The sequence below is a fragment of the Pleurodeles waltl genome, chromosome 5, assembly GCF_031143425.1.
Source record: "Pleurodeles waltl isolate 20211129_DDA chromosome 5, aPleWal1.hap1.20221129, whole genome shotgun sequence".
Classification (NCBI taxonomy): Eukaryota; Metazoa; Chordata; class Amphibia; order Caudata; family Salamandridae; genus Pleurodeles; species Pleurodeles waltl.
In genome coordinates, this window is record NC_090444.1 from 1,525,106,260 (window position 1) to 1,525,132,543 (window position 26,284).

The 26,284-nt window shown below is 42.8% G+C and overlaps 1 protein-coding gene across 1 annotated transcript in view; it reads left to right on the forward strand.

Moving 5' to 3' along the window:
- Positions 1–26,284, forward strand: part of CSMD1 (CUB and Sushi multiple domains 1) — a 5,088,256-nt gene that overhangs the window by 2,788,145 nt on the left and 2,273,827 nt on the right. Inside the window, exons 11-12 of the mRNA XM_069235813.1 lie at positions 4,278–4,381; positions 17,787–17,899. Of these exons, the coding sequence (XP_069091914.1) occupies positions 4,278–4,381; positions 17,787–17,899 (217 nt within the window). The remainder of the gene's footprint in view (positions 1–4,277; positions 4,382–17,786; positions 17,900–26,284) is intronic.

Below are 26,284 nucleotides of genomic sequence, written 5' to 3' on the forward strand. Positions count from 1 at the left end.
TCAAAGAGCATCAAAGTGCTAAAAAGAGGTGAGAGGTGCAAAACCGAGAAAGGGAAAAGGAAAGAAAAAGCAGATGCTGTGACTAACGTGGGATGAGCCAGGTTTTGACCAGTTTCCTGAAGCTTAAGTAGCTGTATTCCTTCCTGATATTCAGGGGGAGAGAATTCAGCATTTTGCCCCACCACGGTAAAGGCTTTATCCCCCCATTTAGCTTTGTAGGTACGAGGGGCCTGAATTCTGTAGGCCCCAAGTGACCTGAGATGTCGCCTGGGTCTATATCAGCAGAGTTTAGAAACCAGGTAGTGAGAGCCGATGCCATGAACAGCTTTGTGGGTCATGCAGAGCATTTTTTAAATAATACGCTGAGCCACCGGGAGCCAATGTAGTTGTTTGAGACTGTCTTTGACTGAGGCAGAGTGAGGAAGATTGAGGATGGATCTAATGGTCATATTCTGGATCAGCTGTAGCTTGTTCAAGGAAACTCTGTCCAGATTAAGTAAAAGGGCATTACAATAGTCCATTTTGGACATGACCAGGGCTAGAGTGACTGTGATTTTCCATTCCCGTTGAAGGTAGGGGAAAACGTTTCTTAACATTTTTAAAATCCAAAGGCATGTTGCTACAGTGTGATTTACCTGACTTTTAAAAGATAGGCGAGCATCAAAGATGATTCCTAAATTCCTACTAGTGCTAGTGGAGACTGGGAGGGTGCCACAGTCGGTCGGCCACCACCGTGTATTCCACTGCTCGATGCAAGGTCCAAAGCAGAAAATTTCGGTTTTGGCGCCGTTGAGTTTCAGCCAATTAGTCCTTATCCAGTTATTAACTGCCTGCATGCAATTATTAAAACGATCAGCCACTTCCTCCCAATTCTTATTAACTGGGATAATTAGCTGTGTATCATCTGCTTAGGACATGGGAATGAATCCAAACGACCAAATCAAATTGGCCAGTGGAGCAACAAACACGTTAAACAGAGTGGGGCTTAATGAAGAACCCTGAGGGACCCCACAGGGTAGCAGATAGGCCGTAGATCTGAAGCTGCCACAGCTAACTGAGGTCCATTTGTCAGTCAAGAAGGACTCTAATAGCTTAAGCACCTGCTCTCTAATGCCTGGTTGGTAAAGGCGGGGTAGCAGAGTTTTAGGTGAAATAGTGTCAAAAGCCGCAGACAAGTCTAATAGAATTAGGATAGCCCCTTGCCCTTCATCCACCATTCTCCGGATAGAGTCCGAAGAAGAGATAAGAGCGGACTCCATACTGTGTGCGTTTCTAAAACCATGTTGGGAAGGATCTAGTCCTCCCTCTTCCATTAACAATTTTACTAGTTCCTTATTAATGTATTTTTCAAAGATCTTTGCCAGAAAAGGGAGGAGCGCAATTGGACGTAGGTTACTTAGGACCTGGTTGTCTCCATTTTAATTTTTTTTCCGGGGGATGACTATAGTCTCCTTCCAGGAAACTGGATAGACCCCTGAAGAGAGAACCTCCTGAAAGATAGGGACTAAGGCTCTGGAAAAAAGCTCAGGAGCCAGCTGAAAAATGGAGAGGGGGGGCAAGGGTCCAGGTGGGAGCCTGATTTAATTTGAGAAATCAACTTTTGAATGCAATCCTGAGAAGGGGAATGAAAATTGGATAGGGTAGGGTGACATGCATTAGAATCCATGTAAGTCATGGTAAATTGGTCCGCAATGTCCTCATAGGGAGTGAAATTTGTAAAATGTTGTTTTCAAAGTGCTCAGCTACTTTATTACAAAATTTGTAAGAGTTTTCTAATACAGATGACTTTGAGGGGGAGGACAGAGTCTTAATCACTTTAAAAAGCTCTCTGGGAGCGTTTGAGGCCTCTTTAATTCTAAGAGTATAAAAAGTAGATTTGGCTTTGAAACTTGCTGCTTTGTACGTTTTAAGGACCGATTTCAGTTTATCTTTCTCCCCTGGGGAAAGAGTAGATTTCCAGCATCGCTCTTGTTGGTGGTACTTTCTCAGAAGGAGTTTAAGTTCTTTAGTAAACCAGGGTTGACTGGGCTTCTTGGAGTTACGGGGCATAAGTATTTGGGGGGGGGGGAACAATAGATTCATGGCTGTTTCAATTCCCTGATTGAAACTATCTAACTGAGGCAGGGACAGCTTGTTCGCCCTGTCCCATCCCTCTTCCAAGGCGGGGGCCAATTCTTCCAACTTAACCCATTTCCATAGTCTGATAGATTTGTTATTGGCTATGGGTACCAGGGGAGAAAGACCAGCTGTTACTATAAAAGTCAAGAGATTATGATCAGTCCAGCTCAGCGGGATGTTAGATAAAACCATCTGATCCTCAGTACAGGCAAAAACCCCATCTAATAGATGTCCTGCTAAATGAGTGGGAGAGGACACCTTAAGTGACCAATCAAGGATCGACATAAAGTTTAGAAATTCCATGACCGCCGGATTGTGAATCTCGTCAAAGTGAATATTAAAGTCCCCTAGTATGATAGCCTTGGTGGACATGACCAAGGGTTCTAACAAATCGGTCCAAGTTTGATAGAAACTAGAAAAGGGACCATGGGGACAATAAATTAAGAGACCTTCGAGGAGTACTGAGTTATTTAAAAGAATTTAAAAAAACATAGCTTTGCATGTCATAGAGAGAGTGCCATTCCATATGCACGTAAAAACAGTCCTGCAAATAATTGCAAGTCCTCCTCCCCTACCTGTTGTGCTATCTAGCCTAAAATTGGAATCTCCCAGGGGAGTGGCTCCAATAAAATCAGGTTTGCCCCAGGTTTCTGTCAAGAATAGACAGTCAATATTAAAAATGATTAAAAAGAAATCATTAAATGTTTGCACTCTTGCAACATCCACGCACTATAAGGCAGTTATTGGTAAGTTCACATTCGAACAACTATGAAGCTCCATCTACTACTGCAAAATTGTGTGAAGCTGCCATGGTGTTTACCTGCTTGATAAAAAGGGCTGTTGCAAAATATTGCATTCAGTATTATAACAAAAGTCTCTAACGTGCTAAATATTCTTTGTTTCTCATATAGGAGGAAGAATTACTGGCTATTTTCTCCCCTTTTCATCCTACATGCTTAGTCAGACAAAATTATAATGCTAGTGTCAAAGGGTATGAGCCATCCATGTGCTTGCACAGAAAAGGTGGTTTGGTCTGTGGCCAAGTGCCCCTCACGAACTATAGTGCAAAGGTACAATTTGAGCTTTCCAGTTTTTTTGTAGTTTTGATCTTTCCATTACATTGCACTGTAAAGAGTTAGTTATGTTATGAATAGTAAATCCTATGCACTAGTGATTAAGTGCAATAAAAGGTAAATTCAGCATATAGAAAGAATCATATGTGATCAAGGGCTACAGAACTGGTGGTCAACAGATTTTGGACTATGGATATGACTGTAGCCTGAAATGTTTCTCTCCACTGGGTAATAGTGTGACATTCAGGTAGTGTCTCAGAACTGTCACTGGTCCTTTTGGCACTATGACTTTGTGTCATAAGGGGTATACATACACAGCAGGAGAATTCTGCCATTTAGCACTGTTAACCAGAGTCTCTTCAGTAATCGGACTCTTCTATGCATACATTCTAAGTCGATGGGTCATCTTTGTGGTGACAGTCACATTGTCACTTCTTCACAGGCCCACTAGCCACCATTAAATCCTGTGACAGGGATGCAATAGGATATGCAGTTTTCCTAAGTAGAGGTGTCGTCAGGGATGTCATGTGACATTCTTTTTCTGCGAAAATTAAGGTAGCCCTGCTTAAAGTCCAAACCAATTGGCAGCTGGGTAAAGGAAGCAGAAAGTTTGGACTTTGCGCCAACTCCAGACTTCAAAAGTGCACAATATCAGGGTTAAAGTCCTAATAGTAGGTAATGAGGCAGCCTACTGACCAAAGTGAAATATATGTACAGGTATTTTTATGTAATAGGTAAGGGCATGTTGGCCCCTATACGTAAAGCCTTTATGAATTGTAATTGCTACTATGTGTTAAAGGATATATTTATCTGAATATACAATTGCATTTTAAGTGATGTAACTGCAACCTTGTGTTTCTTTGCTGGGTTTTAAGTAACAAGAGCACAATATGTCTTCTGTTTTTTGATATTCATTTACTGGTGAACATTTCTCTATGAAAAGTTACTTTTAAAGTCTTATAACTAAAGATCACCTTAGTATTGATTCACAAGCAAAACACAAACCAGTCACTTCTTATGCATTCGCAACATATCTTTATTATATTTTTACGTGTTACTTATAAGGAATTATTTATTTTCTTTTAGGTCATCAAGCTTGCATTTGAAGTATTCGAGTTGGAGCGTGGTTATGACACACTTACCATTGGTGATGGAGGAAAAGTTGGGGATACAAGATCTGTTTTATATGTGTAAGTACATGAATAAAAACATCATTGACCCATCCTGAACCAAGAGAAATGGTATATTCAGAATAATGGTAAAGTACTTGAGTCGAATGACTTTCAGCTTTAATGTTGAGTTAAAAAAAGTATTCAGGAATTCACATTAACTCATAATAACGTACATTTCAAAATGAGGAAAGCTAAACGAATAGCATCTAAATAGTGTTTCTTTTTTCTGGTAAGCACAGAAAAATTATGTTATTTCATTGTATTATTTTTCAGCCTATCGCACCCTCAATAACCAGAACCTCTACCAAAAGTCTAAGGACCTCATGTGGGCCTTGATAAGTGTCATGACTGTCTGCTGGTAAGCAGAGTCAATGACCTATGCTTCCTTGGTAAAGGACTACTCACCATAATTAGAGATCTCCTGATCTAATAGCGTTTCTAATAGTGGAAGTACATTCTATATTATAACCCTTGCTCTTCCTTTACTGTTGAATGTCAAGCAGTCTAGCCCGATAGAGCTGCCTGACCGTCAGTCACCTTAGCTTTCCAACTGAAAAAAATAAAAATAATGGGGGGCTCTGAGCTGAAAGCAAAATCTAAGTTTTCCTGAAATACATAGAGTTTTCGCCCTACGTGTTAGTGCCATTTAAATAATTTCCTTCCTAGGACTGCTTTAGAGTCCCATGCAGCCTCTACCATACTTTGTATCATCCATGCAGCTGGAGGGCTGAGCGTGACCCGATGGTATAAATAAAGTCAAAGTGAATGCTTGGTGTCACCCAGTACCTGAGCCTGTATCCGTTACTTATAGTGCTGACACCTCACACTGGTGATGATGACGGTCTTGTCCTCATTCATGAGAGACTCCTGCAGCTGACCAACTGCTGTGCCATGCACTATGCAGCGCCTAAGCCAGAAAAGATTCCTCAGCAGCACATATGGCCTGCCGCTGTGAATCCCCAGTGCCTCCACTGCTCCTGCAGTCAGTGGATCTGAGACCTGATCAGTGCCAGCGCTGGGCCACCACTGCACCTGGTGCCTCCATGCCTGACTGTGCACCACAGCAGTGTCCCTGAAGGGCCTGCTGTGCCACCTAGCGGTCACCAGCAATGCCACGCATCAGCCTAGTATTTGGCCACCTACACGTGGTGTTCATCCCCGGGGCCTGAATGGTAGTGAACATTTGAGTCAGAAGAGTGAGCTAAGTACATGGGAGCACGCGTATGAGTGAACTTATGCCCTAACCCGGAGGCAATTTGCAAATCTGCCCAGTGTGCTGAAAACCAAAATAAAGGACTTTAGAAAGTGTAATGAATAAAAGAAATAGGCAATAATGAAAGAAAATAGTTATACTGCAAACTAGCTAAAACAACTCAAGTGAATGATGGAAATACAGGCCTCAGCTAAAAAAAAAAAAAAAAAAAGCAAGCTCATCCATTTGCAATGCTAAGCGCTGTGGTAACACGCAACAAGTGCAACATCCAGGAGTTAGACCATAATAGACGGTTGTGAGGCTTCAACACGTGCCTGAAGCTGTGGGTGACCTTGAGAGAGCAAGAGATGTGATCTGAACAGTTAACAAAAAAAGCGAACATTTCTGCTCAGCAACAAGACGCAGTGCTACCTGCACTCCAGTGATGTGCACACACATCACTCACGCCACTGCCACCATTTATACAGTTAGTTGACCCCTCAATGACTGCATTTGACTGGTGCAAATGGATAGCTCGCCTTCAATACTACTTCCTCACCACGCTGAAGACCGGCGGAGAAGTGAAGATGCTCCATGTAGAGGCAGCACAGAATTGTATGACCTATTCAAAAACCTTACCAACAGGGGAGGTGATGCTGATTTTGATGCTGCTGTGCAAGCTCTAAACCGGCCCTTTGACCCCCAACTTAACCCTGACTAAATAAGATTTCAACTGAGGCAGGCCCGAAAAACAGCAGACAAGTCAGTGGATGATCTATATGTGCAAATGCGCAAGCTCACAAGCATTAGCACTGGCATTGACCAGCGAGACAAGATTAGCGGGCAAATAATTCAGGGCTGCCAGTCGTCTATTTTGGCCAACCTTATACTTTGTCAGCCTGGCATCTCACTGGATGATACTTTGATACTGGTGAGGTCCCACGGACTGGATGACGGTGGGGTGGAGGACATTGAGATTGCTATAATGAGGGCTGCAGACCTACAAGCCATAAACCACACAGTTGAAGTTAAAGTTGAACAGGTGGCTGCCATCCAAAGACGCCTCACCCAGCCATGCAGCTCTACCCTGGCTAAACAACCAAAAAAGGGTGTGGAAACTGCAGACTTTCATACTGCACACCCAATGTGTGCCCAAGGCAAGGGAGGGCATGCTTGAAGTGTAGCTGCATGAACCACTTCACCAACAATATCCTGTAGTGGTGCACCAGCCACAGATACAAGCTACCGAAGATGAGGGCAAACCACCCTCAGCCAATGGAGCCATACAACCACGTGTGGACATGTGGCTCCTAAATAAAGCAAAACAAAGTGAAAGACCCATCACCCACACAATAGATGACATTATGGCAGACTTCAATGGAGCTCCAAGCTAGATCTCAATGCAGGCTACCACCAGTTCGAGCTTTACGAGGCGAACAGGTAGATAACAACATTCTCAGCCCACAGAGATCTTTGCAGGTACCAATGCCCCAACTTTGGAATTTCCTCTGCTGTGATTTTTCCAGGACATTATTGGATATACCTTATTAAGATTGTTCTGCGTACTGAACGTCGACAACAACATCTTGATATACTCAGATACCCTGGAGGAGCAAGATGTGAGATTGAGGGACACACTGAAGAGGTTTGCGGACAATGGGCTACCACTCCACATATAGAAGTGCACATTCTATACCAATTTCCCTTGAATTTTTCAGATACTGATTCTTTGGAGGAGGACTACAAGTTGATCCTAAGAAAATGGATGCCATACAAATGGCAGCAATTTCATGTAATGCATCAGAAGTGAGAAGCTTCTTAGGGAAGGCCAATTACTATGGGCAATTTATTTGTCAGCTGGCTACTTTATCAGAACCACTTAAATGCCTGACTAGACATGACTGCCCATTGGAGCGGGACAGCAAATACGACCAGCCATTGAGAACAGTGAAAGAGGAGCTTCTGGAAGACACTACAATAGAAAATTGTGCCCCCCCCCAGTAAAAAAAGAGCAAGAGCTAGTAGTTGATGCAATTCTGGTGGGCCTTCGGACAGACTTTTTCTGCAGGAGAAGCAGGACGGATCATGGCTTCCCATCGCCTACGTGAGAACAGCCCTCACCTATACAGAAACACAATATGCACAGGCATTGGCAATTCATTGGGCATGAAGTCATTTCCACTAGTATCTATGTGGCAAACTTTTGTAGTGGTGACCGACCACAAACCATTGGTTCCCCTCTTTGCAGGTACTGCAGAAACTGACCACCAAGCATCGAGTGATGGGCTGTGCAAATTCAACTATATTTCTTTGAGGTTTTGTCCCAACCAGCAGTCAAAAACCCTGTGGATTACCTGTCTGGACACCCTTCGACACCAAGGAAGAGCAGCCCACCAGAGGAAGAAGAAGATGCCAAAGTTTGTAAAGATGATCATTTTGGAACCCTGCCCAGGAGCTCTATCTCTGGAAGAAATCTAAATAGCCACAGCAGATGACACCTGCATCTCCAAGGCGAAGGAAGCACTCTGCAAACGTTAGTGGTGCAGCTTCCTGAGCTGTGAAAAAGTCCTCACAGCTGACGATGAACCAAATCTGGAGAGTGCTAGGTGAGCTCAGCACAAGCGATGCATGACTACTACTCTGAGGGTGAAAGATTGTGATGCAGAGAAGCCTATGGACAAGTCTGGTCAAGCTGGGACACCAGGGCAAGGCAAAAACCAAGGCTCATCTTTGAGATCAGGTGTGGTTTCCCAGCATGGATAAATGCGTAGAGGAGAAAGCTCGAGACTGCCACTCCTGTTCCTGTACCATCATGAGTGGAGACCCATCGGCAGCCCCAATCATGACTGAAGAAGCCTTTGAGCATATGGACTTTGGCATTTTTTCTGACAGAAGGCTCACAGCCATCATAGTAGACAGCCATTCTAAATACCCCGTGGTGGAGATGGTACAGACCACAGTGTTCAGCTATGTCAAGCCTGCACTGCAAACTATATATTTACTACTAGTACTCCCAGTTGAAGTTAAAACTAACAATGGGACTCCTTTTCAGGGGCAAGCATTTCAACTGTATCTCCAAAGCCTGAACATAAGACATCGGGAAGTACCCCCCCCCCCCAGTGGCGCCAAGCTAACAGAGAGGTAAAATGCTTCATGCACAACCTGAACAGCGCACTCAGGATTGGTGTGGAACATGGCACAGCCACAGAGTGCTACCTGCACCAGTTCCTGAGAGCGTACAGATGCCTTACAGTAGCCCAGGGTGTTGAAGAGAACTCAAGATACCATTCTAGTTGGACCCATCTGGAGCCATACAGTCGTGGATATCTAAGCAGAACAAGAGAAATGGCAAGCCACAAACTACAGAGCCAGTAAAGATTGTAGAGCAGTCATCTCAGACTTCACCATTGGGACAAAGTGATTAATTCTCACTCTTTGAAAAAGAGCTGTGGGAGAATACCAAGATCTTTAGGACTATGGTCACTGTCCAAAGAGGATCGTCTGAATATTCAAGGAACATCTCATGGTTCAAGTGAGTCATATCAGAAGAACACAGACAAGATGAACGGTAAAACAGCCAAGATGCAATTGATGACATACCTGGATCAGACTCAGCCCTGCTTATCCCCTGTCTGGACACCACACTAGTCAGAACAGATGAGGTGGTGAGGGCCTCGAGAGAGACAGACAGAGAAGTACCTGAAACACCAATGAACACCAGTGGTGAACAATCCCCAAGTCAAGGTACAAGACACCGCAGTCAGAGGTACAGTGACCAGTCTTATCCTGTGCCAAGCCAGAGGATGAAGGAACATGTATGTTGCATTCAAGTTGTGAAATCAACCGGTTACTGTTCTTCTTGATAAAAGTTGAAGGATATGTAGAGCAACACCCAACCACTACCATAATTTGTATCACCCATGCAGTCGGAGGGCTGGGTGTGGCCGATTGTATAAATAAAGGTCAATGTGATCGCTCATGGTCACTTGGCATGACCCCAGTACCTGTGTCTGTGTTCATTACTGATAGCACTGTGCAACATCAGCGAACAGCCTATTGCCTTTAGGGGTGATGCCTCATAGCTGCCATGCCTTTCACGTATGTCCATCCCTGATGTTCATTGTGCCCTAAACAAGGCAGGGCAGCTGCCACTTTGACCCAGTGTTCCAGTGGTGGAGAGGCCTCCTGTTCAAAAGCTTCAACTGGAGGCACCAAATGAGGCTCTGCTGGATGAAACTCAGCAGGACTTCCACCTCTGAATACAATAAGGCAGAACTGTGAGTTTAGTGGGCTGGCAGCACAGTCAGTTTATGGCAATGCCCCTGCTGCTCCAAATGCAAAATGACCATCTAGATGTTCCCTTTTGGATGTTGATAATCTCAATTCCAGACAGTGACAATACAATGCACAATTCCCAACATGGGACTGAAATATCTTAAGTGACTGATCTCCATTTGCATGCAAGTATACCTCTTGTTAAGCAGATGTGCTGGCAGACATTCACATGGTGCATCTTGATGTTACAGACAAATAAGAGGACGCGGCTGCTGACTGAGGTACCTAATGTTGCTCAGCATGAAAGTCAGACTTGAATTCCTGCTGGTAAATAATAAATACATATATTCATTGAAAAAGTTAATTGACCAATATTAGCCAAAGTAAAAAATAAAAAAAAATAGATTTGGCTGATCCTTTCAGATTTACATATTACAATAGGAGAAAATATTGACAAGCAATTGATAATAAAAACTACTCATAAATAATATTCGGAGTAAGTCTGACTTAATTTCCGTGAACAGTTCTAATAGCATTTACAATTTTGTTCAAGCAAATATTACTACATTTATTATTGATTTTAGAATTATTTTGTCTCGAAATTACATTATTTAGCACATTTAGTTTGTTTTAAGAGAATTATGCGATGCAGGCATTGACGGTGCATGCGACATTGTTTAAGAATCGAACCATACAGTCCCCATAACAGTGAATCTCGAGAGGTGTAAAATTGTTACTTGAGTAAGCCGTATCAAGGTTTGTCACATGAGATATCGTTTTATGTGCTGTGTCATATGGCCTTCACCTCAGCCAATTATCTATCGGCAGAATGAGGAATCTGTAGGATCATGTTGGTACTGTGGAAGACATTTTTGAGGAGGCTATGAATTATGGCAAGCATCTTTGAGAGTAAAATTGATTGAGCAATTGTATAGTTACTAGTTTCTTCAAGACCTACCTTCATTTTGGGGGAATATCACGGAAAGAGGAAAACAGTTACGCTGAGCCTTACTTTTTCTGATGATGATTTGCTTAAAAAAAAATCACACACGTTCAATTTTGTTTCAAACACACATGTGCATTCTAATCCGAACAGAGAACGTATTCAAATCATTACTTTAATATCGTCTTTTGATTCCTAAATTGAGTATTAGTTCAACGTTATTATACGTATTTGTACAACACAGTATGACTGATCTTGAGTGTAGCGTCTCTGAGTGGCAACGGATAAGATGATCTCGATGTGCAAGTAGGGATAGATGCTCCTTGGCACAAAGGGAGATGGGTACAAATCAGAGACTGCTTGGTAGGCACTCGTGGTTTCATCAAGCTCGGCTGATTATTTTCGATCCATTCATAAAAGTGAAGTTTCCAATCTCTGACAGTGCTTGACATGGAAAAATAGGAGTGCAGGTACTCTGTACCGGAGTACCTGCTTTTTTTCTGAGAAGTGCCGGTAGTCTCCAATTAAAAGTATTGCGTTTTTTTTTTTTTTTTTTTAGCAGTGCAGGTACTCTCCCTCTCAAAATGAAAAAGTTCGGCACTCTGTACCGGGCACTACCGGCCGATTTAAAGCACTGGATTCACCCTAAGGTTTTGAGTGGGACGTGGAAGAGGACATTTGTTTGGCACTTGAATAATTTGTACAGTACACTTTAGGATTTATGGCTATTACCTGATGCAAGTCTACAAATGATCAGCTGATGGAACCGGCACTTGTTTCGTGAGACTTGCTCGATTCTCGATGTCGGTCTCATCTGCCTTGCCACAACGTCACCTCTCTTCTCAGCACTCCCATTTTACATTTGCAAATGAAGGGTTTGTTTTTCAATTGCTGTTAAACTCGTGCTTTCTCTTTTTGCTTGCTTTATTTTAGACCCATGCAGTTACGCTGACACAGAGAACGTTAAACAAGTTCCTTCTTTGTTTTTCCTGTTCATACATATTTTGTGCATCATACGTCATTTTGTGGGCTGGCTTCTATTTGTACACAGAAAACACTTTTGTTGAAATGCTGCGCTGAACAAGCATTTCAGCGACATACATTCAATGAACAATTTTTGAAGTTTGGTGTTTGAATTGCTTGGTTTATGGTCTCGCTTATTTTGTCAGCACCCAAAAGACATTGACATTCAGCATTTCTGAAAGGGCTACATTTATTGCATACGTTCTCAAAAACTTGGAATGCTGTTTTCACAGAGACCTCATGTTCGGACCTGTGATGTTGGTGTCGGACATTAAGAAAGACACGTGGAGACCAAGTTAGTTAGCTGGCACGCAAGAGACTGCGTCACCGCAGCTCTTCTTTATTTATACCCTCGTGCTCCGTGCCCCTCCCGGACACGCAGATCACGTTAGACAAACAGGGAGAGCCCGCATGGCTCCCCGCTTACTCTCTACATCCCTCCCATGTTTTACTTCACATGGATAAGAATTAACTACAGCACCCCCCCACAAGGGAGAAAGTGACAGAAAACAAAAGAAATATCGAATAACCACACATTGCAATTCCGTAACAACCAGGGCAAAATATGTGTAAACACTGTCCACTTTCAACGTCCGGTGGCCTTCTTCTTCGGTCCCTATCTGTCTCCAACAGTGGTATGGTCATAAACATGTTACAACGACATATAAGTTATAACTGATCGACTTGACAAAGTCTTTTAGCTGACTGTTTGGTGCAGGATTAGGGCGTAAGTCATACCTCACATTCCTAGTACGCACACCTCCACGCTCAGGAGCACACACAGGCGGGGTCTGTTCAGCTCTTGCTGGTCCGACAATATTCTCCATCTCTTTAGATGTCGTTACTGTGTCACCATCTGTATCACCTATCTTGTCTTCTTCTTCAGTCGACTCTCGCAGACCAGCCTTCCGGAAATGTGACACGTTTCTGGTCACTCTCCGTCGTCCTCTGGACGCAGTTATCATCGACCCTTTGATTCCAATGACTTCCCATACCTCAGGATCAAACAGTGTCCTAAACTTTCCTCCTCCTCGACGACATCTCACCACCACTTGATCTCCTTCTTGAAACCCTCGATATTTTGCTCTTCGTTTTAAGCTGGCCTTCTGATTAGTAATCGCTCGTCGCTTTTGAGTGGCTTTTACATCCAACGCTGGAGGTTTCCACTTAGGACCTGATGGAATACAGTCACGTGGAGACACTTTGAACATCAGAGCAGAGGGGGCACACCCTGTGGTGCTGTGGGGTGTTTGACGGTACGCACTCAAAAACTGGTATAAACACTGTTCACTGTCTTCCTTCTGCTCCACTCCAATCCGGAGAGCCCTATTCAAAGTTCGCATAAACCTTTCGATGTCCCCATTAGCTTGAGGCCAGTAAGGCATTATCTTACGGTGACGAATCGCCAACCCATCAAGATACGAGCGAAAGTCTTGTCCCTGAAACGGAGGACCATTGTCTGTTCTAATTTCGTCAGGCAGACCAAACAATGCAAATGTCTTTTGCAGAACTGGCTTTACATTTTCAAACGCTGTTGACGACACGACCTCGACCACAGGTAATTTGGTATATGAATCAATCAAAACAGCGGTCAACCTTCCATCCGGAAAACTTCCAAAGTCCATGCTCACCTTCGACCAAGGTTTCAGAGTAGCAGGTTCGGTTACTACGGGGCAACTCGGAGGTTCCACCGATGTGATAATACAGGAGTGACACTTCCTTATCATGTCGTCAACGTGCTTATCCATACCAGGGAACCACACCTTGGCACGTAACCTTGCTTTGGTTTTAGCCGCCCCTTGATGTCCTTGATGAGCTAACTCAACTACTTGAGACCATAAACGCTGTGGAAGTACAATTCTTCTTCCTCTAAGCACTAACCCATTATTATCGGTAGACAGTTCGTCATGCACCTTCCATATACTTTGCATAGCCAAGTTCTGATCTGGTCCTGACCCATTAGTTTTCTCTAAGAAATACTTCAATTTTTTATGGTTCAGCGCCTCCTTAACATGACCCAGTACCACATCATCCTGTGTAGCACTTACAATGTCCGTTACAAGAAGAGCATTAGGACATGCCGACTGTACGACCATGCTGACAAAAATCTCAGTACTCTCTTCGTCATGTTCTTGGTGAGCATCAAATACTTTCGGAGTAGGATGACGAGATAGATAATCTGCAGGATTGTTCGCCCCTGGCCGATAAACGACTGTGAATCGCTACGGTTGAAGCAGAACAGTCCATCTTTCAATTCTGGGAGGTGCCAGACGCGGGCTGCCCGCAAACAATGAAACTAAAGGCTTATGATCAGTTACGACTTGAAATTCATGCCCATACAAATACAGATGAAAATGGCGGCAGGCCCATCGAATAGCTAGCGCTTCGCGCTCAATCTGCGCGTACCTAGTTTCAACCGCTGACAAAGCCCGGCTGGCATATGCGACGGGAATCCACTCTTGATGCCCTTGTTCTTGCAATAGAACGGCTCCTAGCCCAAAAAGGCTTGCATCTACCACCACTTCTGTTCTCTTGCTGGGGTGGAAGTAAGCCATAGTCGACCTGTCTAGCAATGCAGCCTTAATGTCTACAAACGCCTTGTGTGCCTCCGGAGTCCAGTCCCAACAGTGTTGCCCTCTCGTGAGCTGTCGAAGCGGTTCTGACATAGTGGCGAGTTGTGGTATGAATCTCCCACAATACGTGGCCATTACTAGAAAGCTGCGGACTTCCGTGGGATTTTGTGGAACAGGGGCCTGACGAATAGCTTCAGCTTTCTTCGGGTCTACTTGCAGGCCATCTTTCGAAAAGATGTAACCGAAGAATTCTACAGATGTTTGGTAAAAAGCACACTTCTTTTTGTGCAGCGTCAACCCTGCTCCAGCTAACCATTTCAATGTTGCTCTGAGATGACAGTGATGCTCTTCTCTCGTTCGGGAGTGTATCAAGATGTCATCACTCAGATTGATTACTCCCGGTAATCCCGACAAAGTCTCTCTAATTGCATTCTGAAACACCTCAGCAGCTGATGAGACCCCAAAACTGAGTCTCTTATATCTCCTTAGCCCCACATGTGTCGAAAAGGTGGTGATATTCCTACTCTCCGGGTCAAGTTCTAACTGATGATACCCAGCGTTAAGATCCAGCTTTGAGAACCATTGTGCCCCATTCAGATCTGCAATTATGTCATCCATTGTTGGCGTTATGTGCCTCTCCCTTCGAATAGCCTTGTTTGGCAAACGCATATCAACACACAGACGAATCGCTCCAGGTTGTTTGGGTTTCGGCGCAATCACCAACGGTGACACCCACGGCGTAGGCCCATCTACCTTTTCAATGACTCCTTGGTCTTCCAGCAGTTGCAATTCTTTCTCAACAATGGGGCGCAAATGGAACGGCAGTCGATGATGTCGTAGCGCTACCGGCACCACACTGTTGTCTATATGCAGTTTGATCCATTTTCCTTTCAACCGTCCCAGCCCCTCAAACAGTTGCGGGAACTCACTGAGAAGCTGTTCCACCTGAGTGTCATAGACTTGACGTGCAAAAAATACCAGTTCTAGTTCTTCTGCCGTGTGGCATCCTAACAAAGTGCCACGGTCTCCAGCCACCACGTAGAATTTAGCTTCTGTTGACTTGTCCCCACTATTCACAGCCACCTCCACAGTTCCCTTGAGAGGAAGGGGGTCTCTCCCTCCATAGTTATATATTTTTGTAGTCGTTGGAGTAAGTATCGGAGTAGGTACTAGTTTCAGGAATAGAGTTTCATCCATGACATTTACAGACACCCCTGTGTCAATGAGTACCGATATGACTACATGGGAGGCAGTCTTTTTTTTTTTTGTCTCCCTCCCGTAAAAGAAATTACAAAAATGTCCTCCTCTTCATCTTCGTCGAACACCGGGCCACTCACCATCGGGTGGTCTCTTACCTCTTCCATACTTTTGGATACCGCTCTAACATTAGCGTCTTTTCCTTTCTGATCTCCTGGCTTATTCCTCCTGGATCTACATACTTTAGCGAAATGGTTTGGTTTACCACAGCGGTTGCACGACTGTCCGTTTGCCGGGCACCCCATATTCGCTCGATGTTCATAGCCACAGCTTCCACAAACCCTATCACTGGGTTTAGCGGGATTTGATTTGCGCGGAGTTGCCTGGCGCATCTGAACAGCATCCACCTGTTCCTCTTTTACCTGAATAGAGCGTGTTGACGACGCTGCAGCCAATGACTGACCCCTTACGGCTGCCATTGCGTCGGCTCGTACCGCCGACAGTTCATGCGATCGTGCAAGAATCAAAATATCATCAAGAGACATACCCTGCTGTCGAAGAATAAGCTTTCTTAATGCATTGGATCTGCAGCCTTGAATGATTTGCGCTCGGATCTCCTCTTGCTGATTGAGCCCTGTACACAAGCTCGCCAGTTTTCTCAAACTTGCATAAAATCGACTCAACCTCTGTTTGTTGCGCCTGTCTCAATTTAAAACGTTCATAATCAGAATTACGTTGAGGATCGAAATGCCTATTTAAAGCAGTTACTGCTGCATCAAAATCAGACTTGTCTCCTGTATCAGGGAGAGAATCAAAAAGCTCCTGCAGTTCGTCCCCTCCCATCAGCAGCATTACCGATCTACGTACTGCCCCATCCGTTTCTCTTGTTGCGCAAAAATAGTTTTCTAGGCAATTGATCCATAAGCGCCATCTGGGCGCAGCAGTAGCCGGGTCAATCAGTTGGCTAAACGGTGGTAATGACGTGATTGAGGAGTGAACACTATTAGTTAACTGTGCTGGGAGTTGAGGATTTCCTGGTGGTGGCGGTGGAGGATTGGCATTATCTTGGGGTGGGGCACTCATATTGGCACTCTGACACTTCACTTATTAACAGAATCACCGTTGTACTTGTTATTTGAGGGCTATATCTGTGTTTTGTTTGAGAATAGCCTTTGTGAAGAAAATAAGCTACCACTACTTATTTGAGTTCAATGTCCATGAAAGCAAAACAAAAGACAAGAGAAGAGAAAAAAAAAATCTTCTCCTTTTTTTTTTTTTTTTTTTATTCACACATCTCTGTCGTTTCCTTTCTTAGTAATAAAGTTTTTCTTTCCTTTTTTTCTATTTTTTTTTCTTTCCCAGCTCCCCAGCCTCGGGGAAAACACTCGTTGGTGCCTCCACACGGCAGCAGAATACGGGGAAACACTCCAGCGTCACTGTTGCTCGCCTGGCAACAGGACGCTTGAACTGCCACTGTCCAACGGAGCGTTGCGCTCCACGTGTTTATTCTTCCAGGGCAAGCTGTCCCGGCAACAGGACACTCCCCCCTGGGCGCGCTCGCCGGAGCGCCGCGCTCCACTTGATTTCTTCACCTGGGGCAGGCTGTCCCAGCAACAGGACGCTCCCCGCAAAAACGCTGGGCGGAGCGTTGCGCTCCACGTGTTCTTCCTCCTTTTTTTTTTTTTTTACGGGCGGGGCGGCTCACCGTAAACGGCCTCTCCGGTTAGGAGACTCGGCCGCACACTTCCTCCGCAGCCCCTCAGGCGATCGGTCTCCACAGAGCCACGGCCGACACTCGCCTCCTTCACCAACTTTATGCCGCCAGCCGGATCTCCTCTTCAGCGGCCGACTCAGCACCACCTGCACTGGTACGTTTCCTTTTTTTTTTAATTTTATGAAGCCTGAATTTGTCGAAATCCCGCTCGTCGCCAATGTGATGTTGGTGTCGGACATTAAGAAAGACACGTGGAGACCAAGTTAGTTAGCTGGCACGCAAGAGACTGCGTCACCGCAGCTCTTCTTTATTTATCCCCTCGTGCTCCGTGCCCCTCCCGGACACGCAGATCACGTTAGACAAACAGGGAGAGCCCACATGGCTCCCCGCTTACTCTCTACAGGACCAATACTTAAATTAAGCTCAATAGGCAACATGAAAATGTAAAAAAGTATCATTGTCTTCTGAAGAAATAATATTTTGTTGTGTTTTTCTTGCAAACCCAGACTTACTGGCTCCAGCGTACCAGATCTCATTGTGAGCATGAGCAACCAGATGTGGCTCCATTTACAGTCAGATGACAGTATTGGCTCTCCCGGATTTAAAGCAATTTACCAAGGTATGATTTGCAATATCAAAGTGTAATTTAACTGGTATCTTTTGTCACGTTGCATCACTTTACATCTGATCAGGTCTTTTTATTATTAAAAGACAGGAAAAAAGAAGAAAAGGGGCACTGTTAGAATACTTGAATAAGAGAAGACAAATGGGTATTACAGACTAGGTATGCCCTAAAGCACTGCTGGTATGAATTACATCCTGTTCATGATGGGTTCACTTACACTAGTAATCAATGCAAGAGCGAAGCAAAGATTATTCTTTGATACCTTTAAGTACAGTATGCATCCAGGCAAACATGTCTACTGCAGTACTGTCCAACCATTAGTAAATATTTGAGCTCTGTTGAATGGAACAAAACTCACTACCCCTAGAAATATTTCTGGAGAACTAATATGTCTGGCACTGAGCAAATGGAAATATAACAAGATACGATTAAAGAATGTGTTTAGATCAAACTTAGTAGAAAATGACTCTGAAAAGATTGTAGCAGTATTTCTTATTCTTAAGAATTGTACATTGAGAAGTTAGTTCCTGGAGATGTAAGAATATTAGCACGTTTAAATAATGTCAGATTGAATACAATGTCATTGGACGTTCCAGCATGATTAATCACTTTTTTTTCAACCAATCACTGAGGCTGTTTTCCTAGCTGCTGTATACGTGTTGTTGAGTAAAGTTTCCAAAGAAGATAGTCTCCCTAAGAATACCTACAAATTCTATCCAGATCTATTAATTACACATAAGTGCGTAGTTTTAAATGGCATTTGGCGAGGTGCAGCCTCCCTTTATCCTTTTATAGTGACAAACCGGCAATCAGTTTGATAACGGAATCCTGAGCACTGCAGGTCATACCGGTCAGTCTTGCTACCAATTGCGAAGCTGAAAAATCTTGATGAAAATTTGTGACAAATCAGGCTCAAGTTAACAGATTTGTTTTAATAAATCAGATGGGTTTTGTTTCTGGACAGCTAAAGTTCACTACCGGTTGTAAATGTAGATTTTGTAGGGACATCACTGGCACTCTTGTTTTGGATGATGACAAGTCGTTTGAGTTGGTGGACTGGCATATTTTACAAACAGTATGGATAAAGATTGGGTTTCCAGTCCAGTGTATTGGGCTCTATTTCCAATTTATTAATCAATATGAGGTCAGTAGTTAAGATTAATATTGAAAGAAGAATGAGAGAGGGATATACCCTTGTTCCAATGACATATGCCAAATGTATCAACCTCCTATCACAATCAATGAAACTACTAAATCAAGCCAATGGAGCCCCAGCGCTTTAAAGATTCTAATATATGAGGATTATAATGTGCCATTTTAGCACCTCGGTCAGACAAAGCAGCAAATGTGTTTGTTGTAATTGGAAGGTTCTCTGAAATTGCTGGCTACTGATTTATAAGAGCCAAGCCAGAGATTATTCTACTTACGTAGCCGGAACACAGACAAAAGATAGAGATTCGACAAATGGTAGCTACTAGGCTATCTGGCATTTAGGAGTAATCCTTAAGGGCTAATTTTCTATTATCTATATGTTTGAATTTGGAATTCTGTGGTTTAAAATTCAAAACAATTTCCAGGCTGGGCAGCACATCTACTGCCTCTTGTTGGCCAGATACATTTTAGTCAAAATATGTATCCTCACTTGATTTCTGTGCCACTGCCTTTATAAACTTAATTACCTTGACTATTTAAGCAAGTAAAGCACCACAGGTTGCAGGTCTCAGGTTGCAGACTCAAATTGTGTTTTTCTTTTTCTGCTAGAGAGTAGTCACTTGCTGAGTTGAAATTTTGTTATTTGACTGCACTCTCCCCAGCCGTAGAACAATTGTTGTGCATAATATGCAAAATAATTTTTTCTAACTTTATTACTCAAATCGCATGTAGGAATTTCTGATATTTACTGCCAAGTGTCAGAGACCTAATGTATTTTAAAAATTAGGTTTATTACATTATGGTCTCTTTGTAAAAGTTACTCGTGCTACATAACAGAAAGTTTAGAGAAATAACAGAAATGATGGCATTGCCTATGAGATAATCCATCCTTACACAAAGATCTTAAGTGCTTCCCTGTAAAGTCATCTCGCAGACAGGCCAATTAATGGATGTAAATAGTTAAATCTCTTTTGAGGAAATATGTAACAGAAACGGAAGTAGAGTAGGTCAGTAGGTTCTTAAAATACCTGCAGATTTGAAGCTATTCTGCTTGATATTAAAAAAGAGGGTATTTTATTGTTATTTGCCATTTTCGACCAGTTTCTCTGCAAGGGATACATTGGCCTACTGTTCCAAAGATTATTAAAAATGAAACTTTTGTCTTAAAATAATGTATTTTGTTGTCAAGAGATTTCAATCTCACTGAATTTAGCCATCTATTGGCTCCTGATAGCTCCAATCTAATACAAATACAGTTTCCAGTACAGACTATAAAACACTCCAGCACAATCTGCACAAAATGTCAGCATGGATATGTGCCAGTGAAATTGCCACTGGGACTTGGCTATATTAAATGGGAGTGGTATAAAATACAGCATTACTAGGCTCTTGTATTCAGGGTAATGGAGCATACACTAAGGATGCAATTGAATTATGATGCTGAGGTAGCCCCTCTAGGAAGTCTTTGTGTGGACTTAATAGGGTCAGCTGGGGAGAATATAAATTTTTTGACTTGCTATTCCAAGATTCATTATCAGCATAAATGTGTTAAAGGATTCCACTCAAAGGTAGGACTGCATATTAGGGTGACAGAAAATCAGGACACGAGGACTGAGTCGGCCTACAACAAGAGGAACTTTCCACCCAATTCCTTGCTAGCTCACAGTTCCTCGCTTGAACCTCCAACCTTCCCAGGATAACAGATGATTTCAGCAACCTTGAACTTGACACTGACTCCCAAGAAAGTTGTGGAACAGATCTTGTAGTTTTGTTGTTTTACTCATGCATTCCCAGAGTAAACATCAGAAAGATACAAATAAAGGTTTTCAAACATTTATTGAAATAATCATATTCATGCATAAAGAGAATGAGCTGCACTCAAACAAAACATTGTAACCAGCATTACTAACATGGTGAAAAGAATAAACAGTCCAACTATGGCAATCTTAAATCTATATCTTCCTACATATTACTACCTACACTCTGATAGCATAGCAGGTGTACTCTCTGCCTGATCTAGGTGGATTGCCTGCAAACCCCATATCTGGTGAGCTGAGCCAGAGAGCCGGTCAAGAGTGACATTGGCAGTCCTCTGCAAGATGGAAATCAGCAGATCTGTATGCTGAACAAAGGATTCCTTTTAGGACAGTCATGCCCGAAATGCTCCTCTGACTCATGTAGGGCAGTGCACCATTAATATAATCAAAATTACACTGTGATAGAGGCACAGCTCTGATGCAATGATATGTGTAGATGTTAGATGCTGTTTCCCGAAGGGAGAACTCAAGCACTTGGGTATCTTGTTCTGTGTTCCTGGCCTTCAACAGAGTGCACAGATTACATAGCGAAAAGGCTTTCTGAAAACAAGCAACACGTGGAGCATCTTCTCAGCATAATAAGTCTGTGCAAGCACAAAGTGTGTAAAACGTCATTGCTAAAAGCAATATCAGCTTAAAATGTGTAAAATGTAAAACTAAGATGGAGAACCAAAATGGTACTAAAAAGCCCTCTCAATAATTGGCGGTCTGAATAGATAGCTATGATAGATGAATGTATACACAATATTAAAAAAAGTATGAATTTCTGAAAACTGTATCTCCAAATGAACTTTTGATAAATATTTCTTAGGAATTGTGGCATATTGAGGAACTGGAATAAGACAGAATAGAAGAAAACATGAAATAGGATTGAGATCCAGGAAACAGATCCTGAAAACAATGCCTCACATTTAGGATCAACAAAATAAATACATTCACCATGACTAATGAATAATGTATGAAAACATTAATTAATTTATGGGAATATTGTTTTTTTGTGGCTTATGTGAATTGCCTTGTGTTTCATTTGCACCTAATATGAGTGAATAATAATCAAAATAACTATGATAATAACAATAATATTCTCATTGATAATTCAAAGGTGTTTTTATTTTTAAGCTTTGATAAATCAGAAAATATAATCTTTCAACAGTGTTTTCTTCAATCTGTTTTATTTGAAATGGTCAGTAATAGGGGTATGAAGTCACATGGTTTTCCCCAAAATATAGACATTTCCTGTGACTGCCACAGTAATCATACATTTTGTGCTAGGACCTAGCATGCATGAGAAAGTCAAGAGATCTGTGATGATTTTTACCACCATTTTACACGTTTCACACAAATCTAATGATTTCACAGTTTTTTTTCCTGTCAGTGTCTGTTTTCAAGTCTATTGAGTGCAAAACATGTGTACTGAATGTTTGCCAGTTAAAGGTGCATTATGATGAGAGATAAGTACCCCTATGTCCATCTACTGTTTCAGAGTCCTCAGAAGACATTGTTGACGTAACATGTTTTCTAGTAAGAAAACCATACAATTAGTATAAACATAGTAAAAACTGGAAACCACAAGAATATAGATAGCCCAATTTTGTGCAATGCAAAAACCATACTTGTGAGTAAAAAATAGATTAATATGCCTCTCACAACTCTAGAAAACAATATTTCATTTCCTAAAGACTTATTTTTTATAGTTCATGTTCAAGATGTACAGAGATCCCTCGATGCCTTAAGTCCCTAGTGGCTTAGTTAGTGAAAAGCTGGTAGGTGGCTCTTGATTGTACTAAATATAAAAAAAAAGGCAAAATATTTTTTTAATGGACGTATAGTAAAATTAGATTGAATTTCTGCCTCCAGGATCATCACACTGTTCATGAACACCTTTAATGTAGGTTTTTAAGATATTTGTGCAAATGTTTTTTTGTTGGGTCATACATGTCCTACTATTCAGTTTTTGCAATTATAACTAATAATACCTTTGATGTCTTCTATATCTACCTAAGATGATTACAAGATTGAAATCAATCAATCTTTTGAAATCAATGTTGATTCCATCATAATTCAAATCGATTATAGCATGGGTCATTAGGACGAACTTTGTTTAATGTTAAGTGATATTTCCATATTGTGATGTTTGTCCTTAAGCTAGAGACCTTCAGTAGCTACAGAAATATGGTAAATTTGATAAGTACATGATTGGCTGTTTTAGAATATTTGAAAATATGTGGTCCTTCGCCTTACCTAAACATAGGTTTTTTCTTTTACACCAACTTGAGAAGAACAACTCCTTCAGAAAAATAGTGCGTGAAATTGCCTGTGTTTGCATTGCCTTCACCATTTTTTGCTGACTGGTATAGCTTTTGTCTGCACTCTGCCTACTGGGGTACTGCTGTCCAGGCCCCAGAATGTGTTGTGGCCTTTAATATATGGTCACATTTGCCTAGTGTCTAATTGGCCAACTTAGCTTTCCAGTAAGGCCATGGTATTTGGTTTAGGAAAATATGCCAATAGCATAATCAAATGTCATGTATGGACTGCAGCACATTTTGTGCCATTCATTTGTCCCATGGTGCAGGTGCCACTTTCTTCCGGCATATGTGACTCGGAGGGGTGGACTACATCCCCCAGCAGGATGAAGGCAGTGCGTGGCCAGGAGGAGGGACACTACCTAACTTTGCTCTCTTAAGTGCTTGTGTGTCCCCTAGCATGGTACACGCTTGCACGTGTGCCTGGGCAAAGACTGGGCCAAAAGCAGGCCCATCTGCAGAGCCTGCTAGATACTGGGCCACCCTCCTTTGCTCTCCTGCTAAAGGTACTGTTAATCTTTCATCAAGATTGTGTTTAGAGTACTCTTTGAGTGTGACGTGAGCCCATCCACTTGTTAGGATATTTAAGTGAAAATTGGATCCCAACATAGAGAGGACTTCTACAAAAACAAAACAAGAACAGTACTCTTGATGTTTTTTTTTTTAAAAGGCAGTGGGTGCTATTAATAGAAATTCTCACCATCAACAGGGGGCTGTCAGATATGTTAGCACCCATTGACTGCAGGGCATACATACTTCTCAAGCCTACTTTACTAGCCAGTCGGCTGAAAATTCTGATTTGGGTGAGGCCCCCAAATTATCCCGACCTATACTAGTATAAGTTTCATAATATGTAATTGGTTACTCTCATTGCTGATCTATTTGAGGAATGTGCGTGAACCGTTGGCGTACTGCCAAAGCTGCTGCTTCCCTTTTAATATTTCCTAAAAGTATTGCGAATACAGTGGCAAAATTGTCCATTAATTTAATCTCCAATTCCAGTGCAGGTGTAACCCCGTCCTCATTTTTAATTTGTTTCAACACCTACGGAGAAACCAAAAGTGATGGCATATCATGTGTTATGGTATATACAGCAGCAAAATCCATGCTTCGTGTAGCACAATCATCAACGGAGGGTGCCAGAATTTCTTCACATCTGATGGGAATTTTACCAATAAATTGGATTAATAATTTTGAGGTTTATCCTCAGTGTAGCCAATTGTTGGACAGCTGGAGCAGCCCTTGATATTTAATGTTCACATTACAAATTGTGATAAGCATCTCTATAAGCTCACTAGGTTATTACATAAGGGGCATAAATCTGCTGCTTGCAGGTTTTGTACATTTTGAAATGGAGTATTTGTAGCCAATACTGGCCATGTTGATCCGTCATAGCCAAGGGGACCTAATCGAATGTGTGCAACTACCTGTAAAACGTGCTGTGGAACCAATTTTGGTGTTCTTAATATGTTAATGACATTTCTAAATAATTTTATGCTCTGTATTGTGCTGGTGCATTTGCCATGTGTATATTTGAAGTGTATTTATATTAGCAACCACTGCTGGAAACTCAACCCAAGAACAGAATATCTTTTACGCATTGTGTGCCTCTACCATAAACATAGAATCTCCATCCCCATTAGGTAGCCTATTAGCATGTAAACATGAACCTCTAAACCTGTTGGGGTAAAAGGTGATTATAGCAACCTCAACATGACACTAGGGCTCCTCAGGGAAGTTGTGGAAAGAGATCATACCCCTTTCACTCAGTTACTCACAGCTGCTAAGGTAAAACACAAAATGTGAACTGCATGTCAATGCGTTTATTGAATCAATCACAATCTGGTATAAAAGGCATGTGTTTCCATATTTAGGCAGATGAAACAAAACAAAGTAACCAACATAACAGTCAAAGTGAAGATGTTGAACAACCCCATGATGTTGTGTGTTCTAGGTAGTCTAGAGGTTCCTGCCATAACCCTATGTCCTGATCTGAGAACATAGTGGTTGTAATCCTCTGCCTGCCCGATCTAAGGCATTAGCCCCAGCCCCCTACCTGAATGGAACAGCAGGGGTCTACCTGTTGTTTGGATGGCAATTTTCTCTGAAAGCTGAAAAATCAGCGCCAGCAAAGCTGTCTGTCATGTAGTAAGCATCCCCGGATGATCATGACCAGAATTACCTCTATCCTCCCTGGGCCTATGTGTAGGTTATACAGTGCCTCACGCTGGGGCCAACTTTATGCCCAGAGGCAACTGAGTCTACTGTGGGCCTAATACATAAATCTATTTGTTGGATCCATGGGAGCTTGAGGTGTCAGGAAAGACAATTTAATAAAGTACTTATGGCAAGGAGCATGGGTTGGGTGGTGACTATGTACAAAGAATTCATGTCATTGTTGCCTTTAGAAACTTGAGAATTGCAGGTAACCTGATTAGAGCTTTCCTTCATGGTCAAAATAGGCCTGACAATGTCATGATTTTGCCCTTTGTTTATTTTTAAGGGGCGAGGATAAACATCCTCAATCTCAGAGGGCTCTTATGGTCCTCAGACACCACAGCCATCCCCCTATAATATCCATGTTCAGAATTGCTTTTGTGCCTTTGGGGCATATGGATGATAACATTTGACATTGGGGGTCATTCTGACCCTGGCGGCCGGTGACCGCCAGGGTCACCGACCACGGGAGCACTGCTGACAGGCTGGCGGTGCTCCCTCGAGCATTCTGACCGCGGCGGTTCAGCCGCGGTCAGAAGCGGAAAGTCAGCGGTCGGGGGAATCCTCCATGGCGGCGGAGCGCGCTCCGCCGCCATGGGGATTCAGACACCCCCTACCGCCATCCTGTTCATGGCGGGAAACCCGCCATGAACAGGATGGCGGTAGGGGGTGCCGCGGGGCCCCCGTAAGAGGGCCCCGCAAAGTATTTCAGTGTCTGTTATGCAGACACTGAAATACGCGACGGGTGCCTTCCCACTACGCCGGCTCAATTCTGAGCCGGCGTCCTCATGGGAAGGTTGATTTGCCCTGGGCTGGCGGGCAGCCTTTTGGCGGCCGCCCGCCAGCCCAGGGCAAATCTCAGAATCACCGCAGCGGTGTTTCGACCG